At 39.4% G+C, this 14,208-nt stretch overlaps 1 protein-coding gene across 2 annotated transcripts in view; it reads left to right on the top strand.

Moving 5' to 3' along the window:
* LOC113106033 (nuclear factor of activated T-cells, cytoplasmic 3-like) overlaps window positions 1-14,208 on the top strand; it is a 66,077-nt gene that overhangs the window by 13,397 nt on the left and 38,472 nt on the right. For both annotated transcript variants that reach the window (XM_026267557.1, XM_026267558.1), the window contains exons 2-3: window positions 4,694-5,870; window positions 8,727-8,889. In XM_026267557.1, the coding sequence (XP_026123342.1) occupies window positions 4,694-5,870; window positions 8,727-8,889 (1,340 nt within the window). The remainder of the gene's footprint in view (window positions 1-4,693; window positions 5,871-8,726; window positions 8,890-14,208) is intronic.

Here is a 14,208-nt window from a genome sequence, read left to right as displayed (position 1 = left end):
TTGAAAATGGAGCCAAAATGGAAAATCGAAGAAAGCAGGATTGCTCTTAAATTAAGCTTGCTTGTATAAATGGTCTGTTTTCCTATACTAGATTTTCACTGAACTGATATGTGTACCTGAAGTGAGTAAAAGTGCATTCCTTAACCAACAAGTTACCGAGACGTCATTGGTACATTGAAGTCACAGCACGGATAATTTGATGTTGATTCATCTATTGCATGGACCAGGCATCCCTTAAAGTTCATTACAGCATCTGCCTCCATCTTTCATTAGTGGTGGATGAATTAAAACAGTTGCATTGTGACAGGTGCGTTAGTGTAAGTACCGTTCTGCCTTCATAGCAGATGTAGATGTTTTAGAGAGGTCCATGCTTCATCTGTGCTTAATTGAATTATGTGGACGTCATTACTAATGGAGGAAAGGGCTTGAGTTTTTCATTCCTGTCGTCAGTTCGCATCCTGAATGCATTCAAGGAATCAAAGCAAATAAACTGTTAGTGTGTTTGCATGCTGACACGACCTCCCTCACAGTCCTGGTCTGATATTACATGCACACCGACACACTGCACAGGTAGGGACAGTTGGTCTCACCTCTGGGTGACTTTACTGGCGAAAGCCCGTGTATTAGTAGTGTCACGGACTGTGCAAGGCATTGAGTGCTTCTCAGCGCACTACAGCGATTTCCCCCTATTATTAGCTTAGGAACAGCAAAGCCTCTTAGGGCTCTTTATTTAACCAGATAGCCAGTCTGATGTGGAACTGAACAGTGTCTGATATAAGCAGGCAGACGCTGGGACTCCTCTCCTAAATACTGCATAAGATCAGTTGTAATTTCCTCATCATAGATTATTACTGACCCAGGTTCTGTGATACTGAGCTTGGAACTGGACGAAAGGTTTCCATGAACCTCAAGTAACTGTCACATCGTTCAAGGGGTAAATTAGAGTTGTTGTCCTAACTAAACTGCATCCCATATTAGTCAGAATGCTACACTTTAGCAGTTTCCCTCATTTCCTTCCAGCAGATGGTTCTGAGGTGATCTGGGTCAGGTTTTCTCTCACTGACGTTCCCAGCAGACATAAGGTAGCAGATACCAATGTTGTCTGTGTGCGTGTTTGTGTGTAAAAGGCAGCAGACATCAAGTATGCAACATGTTTGTACTAACAGTACCATTCAGTGGGGTTAAATTAAGTGTGGGGTTAGTAAGTTTTTTTTTTATATAAATACTTTTATTCAGCAAGGATGCAAATAAATTACTGAAAGGGAACAGTGAAGACATTTATAATATTACAAAAGATTTTAGTTCCCAAATAAATGTTGTTCTTTGAGCTTTCCATTCATCAGAGAATTTCAGCTCTGCTGGCGGCAAAAAATTCAGCCTTGTCATCACAGGAATAAATAAAAAGTAAATGCAATAAAATAGAAAACAGTTTTTTTAAATGTAATATTTTAAAGTATTATTGATTTTACTTCTTTAAAAAAAATAAAAAATAAATCAGCACTTGGAACAGTAGTGTTTGTTTTTGAAAATAAGATTTTGGAACTAATTGAAATGTGCTTTGTGACCATTTTTGTTTATAAGGACAGTGAGACTGAGGACAAGAAATTATACAGAGCTGGATTGGAATTTGCACCACGGTGTCAGAGCATTTGCACTTGCTGTGCTGCGGCTCCCAACACATTTCCATTTTATGAAGGATGATGCAGATGTCATGTTGCTGTATGTATTTTTATCATGTGAGGACTGCCACAATACTTTCATCATAGTATTCATTAGCTCTGCTAGGGAGGCTGGAAGGTCTTTTGGGGGAACAATCTGTTCTTGGAGAGCAAGTTGTCGTGCTCATCACTCATTTTCTGTTATTCTGCTCTCTCTTTCTCTCACACTATAATTTAAAAAAATATATATTTCTCTCTCCACATCTTTATTCTCTGCCTTAAAGCTGCAGAGTGCAATTTCTGTGGCATTATTAGCCATTTCACTCTTTTGGGTGTTTGAGCTTCCAGGATCAGACATCGCAGAGTAACTTGCTTCCAGTTAGAGCAATAAGACAATTCTGATTCCAAGTCTGCTTATTGATTTTCATTCTTAAGGAAAAACTTGTGATAATAGGGTGATGTGAATATAAGAAGGACAGAATGACAATTTTTTTTGTTGAAACAGGAACTGTTGAAATCCAAATTGGTGCATCTCTTAAGATGTCCAACCTGAACCTTAAACCATACTCAAAAGTATCAGCCTGCTTTTCCACCGCTCTCACGTATCACAGCACTCTTTATCTTTCTCTTTCAGTCTTTTTTTTTGCCTTTATTTTACCCCGCATCATTGTATTTATTCATGGTGCTATGCTAATGAACTGCCAGCGTTTGGTGGATTAATCAAAGCCTCTTCTCCCTCATGAATGAAGTTCAGCATGAAATTGTGGGTAAAAAAAAAAAAACATGCTTTGCCGATTAACTCTAGGCTTTAAAGATCTCACACTTTTTCTATGGAGTGTTATTCTGAGCATTTTCAAGTTAGTGTACCGCAGCATCTTTGTAGAACATCACAGCATTGTGTGTGTCAGATTGATAGAGTAAACTCCCAGTGGTCTGTTTCCCTTGGGGTCAGAGTTCACAGTTGGATTGACATGCTGAGTCTTGTGTGACACATAGGTTTGTCCCCCTTCCTGTTTGTCAGGCTCTGGCGTCACACATAGGCATGTCTTATGACAGGGAGTGTGTGGAGCATCTATAAATAAGTCAATCAGATGGAGGGGGATAGAGAGAGGTAAAAATAGAGAGAGGAGAAACAGGATAGAGAAACATAAATGAAAGAATTTTGAAAGGAAAAAAAAGAACACTGGGTGAGTCGGTCAAAGGAGAATAATTGAGATAAAGGCCATGACTCCATTTACATTTATTTAGCTGATGCTTTTATCCAAAGTAGCACACCAGTGGGGAATCAAGATGGTATTCAACGAGACTTGATTGTGTTGCATTGTGAAATCACAACACTGATTTTTTTTTTTTTTGGACTCTGTAGGGCTATATGCAGCTTGTAGAAACGCATCTCTCTGGCTGCTCACTGCTGTCTGGCCCTGTCAGGCTCCCTCTGCCCAGTCACTGGAAGCTCATCAATAACCTTTAATAGACCACAGGCACAATATGCTCTGTGGGTGTGTGTCTGTACAGTATTAGTGCATAATAGCCATCTGTGTGTGCGCGAGATGGCGTTATTAATAGGGTCGGTCTCTATGTGGTGACAGGCTAAAGCATGCGCCTATGTGCGAATTTGTTTCCCGTGTGTTTTTTGCGCACGTCCTGAGATAGATGACATGTGCACGGGTTATTCCTCTCTGGATTTGAGCCCATCTGTCGCCCCACCCGAAATTCTCCCCATTGACTAACCCACTGGCTCTCTGTCTCATTATATCTGCTTTTAAATGGATCTGACTCTATGGATCCTGCTCTCGCTCACTCTCTTTCTGTGCTTCTCACCCCTACAGTCCCCGTGCGCTGATACTGAGATATCAGTACTGTTTGTGCTATAATGCTCTCATTGTTAACCTGTTGCTAGCGTTGTAGCGTCTGCAGATTCCCCAGTGGCTTGTTTGCAGCTAGCCTGAGTCTTTCCTTTTCAAGGCTATCAGAACAGCAGTCCAATAAAGGAGAGAGAGAGGAGAGAAAATAGCCTGTTCTCTTTCATCCCTCTTATCAGCAGACAGAGACCTTGAAGTGCCTCAATAGACAGTAATTATTTATGTGTTAGTTATACGAGCAATTACACTGTGAACTTTGGCAAATGTTATACAGTTTCTATAAGTGACTTATTTTATGCACCTATCCTGTCCTGTCTTTAAAACTCTATCCCTAGAACTGTAGAATGCTTTTAATATACTTGATATGTGTATGTTTATATGTATCTAATGAAAAATAATAAATCTATCAATTAAAAATACTTTTCTGCAGTGCAGCTGTTTGGGATCTCTCCATCAAAGCACAGCCACTGAAAAGTGCCAAAAAATCACTGCCTTAACAATGATAGAAACGACATTTAAAATGTTATCCTGGTTTTAAATCAGTATATCACGCACATCTTATGTAAATATGCAGGTTTTTTTTTACTCTTTTTAATATTTTCTATTTTGCATTGATCGTTTATCATATTCACACCAACACAAAATGTTCTGCACAGAAATTTGGGACAAATTTGCGATTTTTTTCATATATAAGTGAAATAAAAAAAATACAGGTGGACTAAAAGACAATGCATATTCACTCTATGACAGTAGGTGGTACATATGGAAAAGCAGAAATTTAGTGGTCCACAAGGGTATCAGTGCACAGCTTTCTATTTCTGACACCAACTTGCATGTCAGATAGTATTCATGTTTCCCAACAGCCGTTCTGATTTTTCTATTTGCTACACTGTTTATCAAACAAATCCAAATACAAGAGTTGTAAACAGTCATTAATACACATTCTTTTAACAGATAGTCCACACTCCACCTTTGTCATTCTGGGTAAGCGCATTGTTGGTAGAATGTTTTTTTGTAAGGCACAGTACATCTCTTCTGCATCATTAATGGAAATCTATTCCCTCAAAATGTTTCAGAACTCCACTGGCTATACTATACAAATGCTTATTTTGTCTCTTATTCTTCTAACCGTTTAATCCTCTCCATGTTTTGTCTTGTTTTTTGTATTTTTAGATCTAGAAACAGATGAAAACACATCATTTTACATCCTCAATGTGGGGCAACCTCCTTCAGTGGTGAACCAATCACATGGTCTCCAGCGGCATGGAGGCCCTCCCCCAGCCCAACTCATTTCCACATCCCCATCTCTGCAAGCCCACCACAAGGCCTATGAGCCCAGCTACGGGCACCAGGACCCTAAATACATGCCCACAGGGGTTGGCGGAGGAGGCAATGGCCCACCGAAGGCCTTTGAATGTCCCAGCATCCAGATCACCTCCATCTCCCCGAGCTGTCAGCAGGAGTTGGAGGCCAGCGAGGATGAGATGAGAGCGAAGGGTCCGGATGGAGACTACCACGATAGACCTCTGTCTCGAGACCACCTGTACCTGCCCCTGGATCACTCGTATCGAGATTCATCCCTGAGCCAGAGTCCATGTAGCAGCCTTTCCTCTCGTAGCTGGTTCTCCGATGCATCGTCCTGCGAATCCATCTCACACGTGTACGATGACGTGGAGTCAGAGCTAAATGAAGCAGCAGCACGTTTCACTCTGGGCTCGCCGCTCACCTCACCCGGCTGCTCTCCGCAGGCTGGACCGCAGGAGGAAATGTGGCAACCGCAGCATCACCATCATCACCCGGCCTTCACTCACTCCCTTTCTCATTCGTATGGCCATTCTCTCTCGCCCCGCCAGTCACCTTGCCACTCGCCCCGTACCAGCGTCACGGATGAGAACTGGCTGAGCCCTCGCTCACCCTCACGGCCCTCTTCACGTCCGACATCGCCCTGCGGGAAGAGACGCCACTCCAGCGCTGATATATGCTACATGGGTTCTGTATCGCCCCATCACTCCCCGACTGCCACACCAGGCCCCTCGCCCAGGGGGAGTGTGACCGAAGACACCTGGATAGGAAGCCCGTCTATGGGTGTATCTCCTTTCCAGTGTTGCCCCTCTGAGGCTGACATCCCCTCCAAGACAAGGAAGACCTCCCAGGACTGTACAGCAGCAATCCAGTCAGGAAAGGGTGACCTGGGCATGGATGACTCCGGGAGTATGTCTCCTTTGCTTGACTCACCTGCTGAAGACGGCATGCACGGATTAAAGAAGGATGGATCTGGAGAGCAGTTTCTTTCTGTCCCATCTCACTTCACATGGAACAAACCCAAACCAGGACACACACCTATTTTCAGGTAAACTCCCTCTGCTTTGAGTTGACATTAGAGTAACCATTATTGAGTTCATGCGGGTATAGCTTTACAATGCTTCTTTCCTGCAAGTGTTCATGTGTAGAAACAATAACCCTGTTCCGAAACCAGAGTGAATTGACTACGACATTGTCAGCGGTCTTCTAAGGTAGCATCCAACTGACAGAGAACCTCATGTGACTGATTTGGCTGCAACTGTTTTCGATGGGCTCTCACATGCAGCACACAAATAGCACTTCTTAAAGCACAAGACACTCAACTTATAAATGATCTTTGTTTTATTGCCAATAAGTAATAATGCGATGGGATATATTTTTATCCAAATAAATAAAACACTGAAAACTAAAATCAACAAGTGAATTTAAGCATCACAACATTCTGAAATATGGATTATCATTTTGATCCAGTATACATTTAGAGTAGCGTGATGAGGCAGTTGAGTGAACTGAAGAAAAGAAAGAGTTAAATGTGTGTCTGCTATCCATATCAGAGCATCAGATAATGGCTGTGTGTGTGTGTGTGTGTGTGTGTGTGTGTGTGTGTGTGTGTGTGTGTGTGTGTGTGTGTGTGCGCATGCTACTCAGAAGACGATGGCCTATCAGTAAAGAGAGTGTGTGGCTATGGGTCGCTAACGTTATCCTACACGCACAATGATTATTTTAGCGACTGCACCAACACAACACAGTTTTTAACTCAGTCAGGCCCCTTCATTAATTATCCCAATGTGTAGTATACACCCTTGATTCTAAAGTCGCATAAGAAATAAGCACATAGTCACAGAACTTTGCTCTTCTCCTCACAAACATGTCAAGAAACTTCTAGCAGAGCAACACACATTTTAGGAGCAGTGTTGACTAACATCTTTACAGTTGTACCTTCATACGACAGAGACATGATACCTGATCCCTGTTATATGAGCCCACAGCTCTGCTGTCTGCCATCGGACCTGTTTGTGAGTGAGTGTGTGTGTGTGTGTGTGTGTGTGTGTGAGGACTGCACCATCAATCAACAGCAATAGAAAGATCTGGAGGCTTGTCTGGTTTAACAGATGGGTTTGCTATGGCAGGGTGGATGAATTTGGCACAGTATTAAGCTGAAGTCTATAGCGGGTCTAGTTTAGGACAGCCGGCTAAACATAACACACTTTCAGATGAAGACACACACCTGCTTGCCTCTTAGGAATGGTCAATGTATCAAATGTACATGATGTTTTTGCTTTAGTTTTTGGCCGTTATGTTTCATAAAAAAATTAATATGTCTTTCTTCAAGGGTCAGGCTGTCACCGGTCGGCCCCGTCAAAGCTGCCAGAATATGTTAACATTTTGGAAATAAACAAACTGCATTTGTCATATGCAAAGTAAACATAGATCACATGCATTTCATCATAGTTTTTTTTATATAATGGGGTTAATTTATTTTATCATTCTAATATGCTGATCTGAATCTTTTTTTGGGAACAGTGATACTTTTTTCAGGATTCTTTGATGAATAGCATTTTTTAATCTAAATATAGTTTTTGATCAATTTAATGCAATCTTGCTTAATAAAAAATAATTCTATATTAAAAAAAAATCCTCACTAACTCCAAAATTATGAATGGTGATGATGATGCAGAGTAGTGGGTAGACACTCTTGAATAGTGGTGTTGATTTAAATCTTAAATTGCTGTTTATTTTTGTGTTCAAGAGTTGTGTATGTATGAGGCAAGTGTTCATTGTCACCAAGTAAAGCCGTTTGATGTCCACAGGCCAATGGTCCACTATAGTTAGGTCATTACCATCACACACATTCAGCCTTCTCACGTTTCCCCTGGCGAAACATCTCTCGTTACCATGAGAGCACGAGGAGTGAGGGGTGATTGGGAAAGAGAGAGAATGGAGAGGATGTGGTAGAGAGCTAAAACTAAAAAACATTCACTGATCACTGATTTAGCCTTGTCATTCATAGTTTGTTTCACTAGTCATAAGTTTAGCATATCTTTAAATGCATAGTTCACCAAGAAACGTGGAACATGGTCATCGTTTACTTACTCTCATGTTGATCCATCCCTGTGTGACTTTTTTTGTGGAACATGAAGATATTTAAAGAAATGTCTTAATGCTTTTTGTACATGCAACAGAAGTCATTGATAACCAAAAGTGGTTTGATAACCAGCATATTCAAAATATCTGATTTGTTTTCAGTAGAATTAAGTCATATAGGAGTCATATAAGTTTTGAACAAGGGTGGCAAAATTTTCTTTTTCGGGTGAGCTACCCTGTAAAGTAAGTTCTCACTGAACTGCTGTGCATCTTAAAGGTGACACATACTATGTTATTGACTGTGTTAGCCTTTAACCTGCCCTCACAGAAGCATGTTGCATCATGGTCTTTGTGCATGAGTCAAATTTCGAATTATTTATTCCAAAGTCAAAATTTCTTATTTTGAGATCATAATTTAACATCCAGAGTAGCATAATTCATAAAGTTTTTTTTTTTTTGGTCAGTGGATGACCATATCACAAGATATTTGTTGGCCTTCTCCGAACACCGCAGCTGCACAACTTTATTTTCAAATTTCATTAGGTACAAATTCTATCCGTCCCGGACCACTGTGTCATAGCACTGTTTCATGGGAAGTGGGAACCATCTCGGACAGCAGAACAGACTTGTTGAGGGAAAAAAATATGTTTGTTAAAATTCTAACATAAAATCTGTGCATCCTGAACTGTTTCATTGCTGCTCACTGACATGATCATTGTGTTTGATATATTGTATGTTTTCATTTTTATAGCCGATCTACTACCTGACCACTTTGTGTTGTGTAACTGCTCTGTTCGTGTTGCTCTTGATCTGTGTGTAGGGCGTCATCCCTGCCTCCCCTGGACTGGCCGTTGCCGAATCAATACGGGCAGTACGAGCTAAAGATCGAGGTTCACCCCAAAGCTCATCACAGAGCTCATTACGAGACCGAAGGCAGCCGAGGGGCCATCAAAGCCACATCCGGGGGACACCCTATTGTCAAGGTGAGTCTCCACAATAGGACGTTTACTGATGATGTATTTCACGGCCGAATGAGTTTGTTTTCCCACCACTGATTTGGCTGATTGTACGAGAGGCTAAACTTGGTTTTGGATCATCGTATGAAGCCTTGTGGCCTTGATTTTCGAAGTACTCATTACGGTGGCCACAAAAGTGGGAACAGATCATGAAGCCATCCGTTCCCTCACAGGAAGCAGAACTTGAGAAGCGAGACCACACAGAAAGCGTCTGCTTTGTGGCCTAGTAACCTCATTACTATGTCATAAAATTCCTTTTACTGGGTAACAGCTAGCGAGCGAGTGTTTTGGTGTCAGTTAGATCTAAGCAAACCGTGTAGCAGTCTGATTAGGGACTTGGTTTCCTACCGACTGATCTGTGCTACTTGTACTAGCTGCTTACCAGAGGGATCATGGGAGCGTGCTTCAACAGAGGTGATGGCATCATTTATGTAAAATGAAGCCCAATTAGTATCCTGCTGTATCATGATCGGATAGGTAAACTTATCTGGCACTCTCCTGAGGCTAGCTCTGCTAGAGAGACTAAGAGAGAGAGAGAGAGAGAGAGAGAGCTTGTTGGTAAATATTTGATGGTCTTGGAGGCAATGGCCTCTTTTGTGTCAGCCGTAATGAGGCACACACACAACTCGGGAACCGAGATCATCGAACGTGTGAGGATGAAGGCCTTTCACCTTAATCATAACCTCTGGCTTCGAATGGTCCATTAAACAACCACAATTACAGGCCTGCATTATTGCCACATCACACCTCAGTCCTGTGTCTTGTGGGCCATTAATTGGCAGTCATTCCTTGTTTATGACCTTTGTTAGGTTACCTGCATGATCATCTTTCATTATCAGACGTCTCATCTCTTTTATACTGCGCCGCTGCCTCTACAATGCCCTTTGTTCCAATTTTTCTTGGTCACTTGGGCATTTTTATGTTTCTTTGCACTTTTTCTGAACTATGATGCATTAAATACATCGAGCACAAATACAAAAGCAAATATTTGGGTAGTATATCTCTCTGGATTGAGTTTGTGTGCATAGGTGGTTGATATGACATAGGTGCCCAAGGTTTCATACTGAAGATAGAATTGGATAATGAATGAGTAAATTATAAATCTTAGAAGCAGTGCTTTGTCTTGTTTCATAATGATATTGATGCATTAATTGAGCATAGGCCTACTTGAAATTCAGTCAGTGCTCAGACATTTGTCAAGGGCTGGACGTCTAAAGCCTTATAATGATTAAGAATATGTTTTTATTTAAAAGTTAGTTTGAACAATTACTTGGACCCATCTGTGGAGGAGAAGTCAAAGATGTCAGGAAGATCAGATAACATCTTAGAAGGACATCTGATGGAGTTTTGCCACGTCACTTTTTCCGTAAGAAAGTATTATTGTAGTGAAGGTCATAATGTGTGACGTGTTCATAGGAAAATAATACCTTTTCCCTTTTTTCTTTTTTTTTCTGTTTGTGCCATGAAACTGAATGCTTCCATATGTGCTCGATGCTTGCCGGTTAAAGTTTATTATTATTAGTAGTAGTAGTATTATTTATTTATTTGAGGTAGTGATAATCATCATATGGAAGTTATTTTTGTCTGTTAAAAAAAATATTAAACACATTTTAAGTTGGAAATGATTCATTTTAATTATAGTTGGTTTGTCCGTTAAAGTTTATTATTATTATTATTATTAGTATTATTTATTTATTTGAGGTAGTGATAATCATCATATGGAAGTTATTATTGTCTGTTAAAAAAAATATTAAACACATTTTAAGTTGGAAATGATTCATTTTAATTATAGTTGGTTTGTCAAAACTGTTTGAAAATGTTCAAGAGACAGGTGTTTCAACATATGAACAGCATTTCCTAATTGATATACTTAATCAGAAGCTTGATTTCAGTAGACTAATGACTGGCAATTAGTATGCAGAGCTTTCCTTCAGAAACGATCTGTTCCTTCTGCAGTTTTAGAGAAGAAATGTGCATTGATAATTAAGCCAGGAAAAATGTAACAAAAGTGAGTTAAAATACAAACAATTTAGTTGTCCTTTGCAAAACCGCTATCGTATTTTAATGTCTTGTTTGCTGAGATTTGTCTCCCAGTCTCTCATGCTTAAACATCAACCACCCGTATATACAGGTGAATCAGTGTTGTGTGAGTGAGGGAGCGTGCCTTTCTTACTATTTCAGAGTATTAATGACTAACTCTTTAACATCGTAGCCTCACTTCCCCTCACTCTACGACTGAAGATGCATAATTACCTCACATTAATGAAGTCTGTTCAGTGGTAGACACACACTGGTCCACCCACAGGGAAATACTGTGCTAGAAAACCTGGCTAAACAATTTTTTTCCTCTTTTTTTTTTTTTTTTTTTTTTTCTTTTTTTTTAGTTTTGGTCATATTTGGTCATCAAGAGGACAATGAAATGAATAGGGAAAATGTGTGTGTGTCTGTGTCATTGTTTGACTTCTTTAACCCATTTATGAATCATGTTTTTTTTTTTGTTTTTTTTTTAACTGTACCACACCATCAATCAGAATCAAATTACATTTTGTTCCCAGCTATGATTAGGCTTGTTTTAATAGTGGTTTAGCATAACAGTGATTTATACTTGTATTTTTCAGTATGCTCTGTGTAATAGTTTCTGAGCAGTTTAGGCAAATCTTAGTGATTAAGTAGTAAAAATGGGTTAGATTCCTTTTACAATTGTATCAAAATATCAGGAGTGAATTAATTAGCATTAGTTAATGCATTAACAGCATTTTATTATTGCAGCATTTATAAAGGTTAACTTTAATTTCTACAAGCACTAATATTTTTTTTATTATACAACATTTATTATTAAAAGACATTAATTAAAACCAAGCATCTGTATATCAGTGAATATTAACCTTTTATTTTTTTAAACATTGCATTAAAAATAGTAAATGATACCTAATGCATTAACTGATGTTAACAAACTAACAAATTAATTCAATTAAATATCATTACCACTATTGTATTTTCTCATTTTTCTTTAGTTTTTGTTCATTTCGACTCTTTCAATATTTTTTACTGTGGTTTTGAAACCCACTGGTTCCATTTGGGAAAATCTGCACATGGAAAATCTCCCATAACTTCAGACCTTTCAGCGAGCAGCTGTTTATGATAATGTTTCCCATGATGCTTTCTGGGGCATGCACTGCTAGAGTCCTAGGCTGCTACTGCGGAGTATCTGTTGTCGTGACGTCAGCAGGTGACACCGCAGACTCCATCTGTCCTGGGAGTATGCCTCTCTGCGGTGACTGGATCTTAGAGACACTGAACAGACTCGCTGAGCCATATTGCCTTCAGCAGCACTTACTGTACACTGCCAATTAGCCAGGAGGACAGACCCATACACCTGTATGCCAGGTGCAAACTAGCACAGGCGCTGTATGTGTGTGTTTATGTATACATTTGGCAGAGAAGGCATAGGAAGGAAGTACCTCAAAAAAAGAAAAAGAAAGAAAGAAATGGATGAGACAAGTTTGATTAAATTAACTTTAAAATGATGATCTCTGAGTGAACTGTTAAAGAGTTAAATTAGAGGAACACCTCTATGCCCATGACCTTCATACACTTGCTGTGTTTACCTAGCATTTGTTGACTAATGGACCAAAAAAAGGTAACTATTAATAATAACCGTGAACAAACAGCAACTATTAGCCAATGAGAGCTAAACTAAATATGCTTGTTACTCTGATACTGTAGTTATCAATCCTATTGCATATGCCTTTGACTGAGAAGCCATATAAACATCAAATGGAATTTGAACAAAAATGTATTTTTATTTCAATTTATTCCTAATAAAAAAAAATAATAATAATCTGGGTTGGCCAACAGTGTTGTGACTGTTATAAACTAAAAGTTGTTGTTATTCCTAACTAAATTATAAAAAAAATCACTTTCATTAATTGAAATGGTGCAAATAAAGTCCAATATTAAAGTTAGGTGAAAAACTTAAAATGAAAAGAAAGGTTGCATTAGGAACTAACTGAAATATGTTTAATTTTACATTTTAATGAAATTACTCAAAACTGAAATATAAAGCAAAATAGATAAAAATTTAAAATTAAAACTATAAAAAAAGCGAATTTAAACTTTTAATAAATGCTTTATTAGTAAATAAATAATACTAAAATAACACTGGTGTGAGTGAGTGAATGTGTGTGCGTGAATACGTTTACCTACAGTCCCCCTGTTTTCTATTGCTGCTTTTATTACTATGTTTTCATCCTGAAGCAGAAGAATCTGTCCTGTGCATCTGTGCATTTGTCTTAGAGGTTCAATGTGTAATAGTTCATGTGTAGAGTAATGAATAGGCCAATTATGTGGATGGTGGACCTTACACAGGTCATGAGGTTACAGGAAGGTTGTGAAATTTGCATTACAGGGGCATGAATTGGCTAATGTTACAACCAGAAATGCACTCCAGTTATTGTGTGAGAAATCAGAGACACGATTTGTGGTGAAATCGAGAAATGCGTGCGAGTGTATCTATCAGTGGTGTGTAAGTCAAGCTGCCATAACAGAAGGCTGCGGATTGCAGCATACAGTAGCCAGACAATCACCAGCAAAACAAAGTGACAGTGTTTACTGCTAGTGTTTGGACTGGGCTAATTCACAGTTCAGAGATCTACGAGGAATGCTGTGTAATGCCCTACAAACCTCGCTCGCTTCTCGCTCTCTCTGGGTTCACTCCTAACCAAAATGTTGCTAGGAGATGTAGAAGTTCCGAACCCATCTGGCCTAGACTTTCCTAAATGTAAATGTGTGTGTTAGAGATCACAATTGAACTGGTTAAACAGAAAGACACATACAAAGGGCAGAAGAGTTTACATTAGCCGTAGGATCTGTTTGTGTGTTTTATTCTCAGAGAAAGTCACTTGTACCTTTCACCCAGGGCTTTTATGTAGATAAAAAGGCTCAGTGGAATCAACACACATGGTGGAAACCAGCTTTATGAAAAATAAATTACCCTGTGTTTTTACAAGAAAAATGGTAAAGGAATATTCTGAGTAAACTCTATTGACAGCATCTGTTGCATGCTGTCAGTTATCACAAAGAAGAAAAGTCTAATGGCAGCTGTACAGGAACAGAGGTTAAAAGCAGAAATGCAAATGATGATTTTGACTTGGGACTGACAGGCTGAGGAGATTCTAACCTTTTCCTTACAAGCATGTAGGGATGATCAGCCTGTCAGGCAGTAAGCGGGGCAACCTTCTTCCATTCTGGTTATGGGTTACCAATGGCTCTGGAGAAATTAGTTGT

This window comes from Carassius auratus, chromosome 7 (genome assembly GCF_003368295.1).
Source record: "Carassius auratus strain Wakin chromosome 7, ASM336829v1, whole genome shotgun sequence".
Classification (NCBI taxonomy): domain Eukaryota; kingdom Metazoa; phylum Chordata; class Actinopteri; order Cypriniformes; family Cyprinidae; genus Carassius; species Carassius auratus.
The sequence above is the reverse complement of the archived record's forward strand: the minus strand, read 5'-3'. Positions and strand labels throughout refer to the sequence as shown.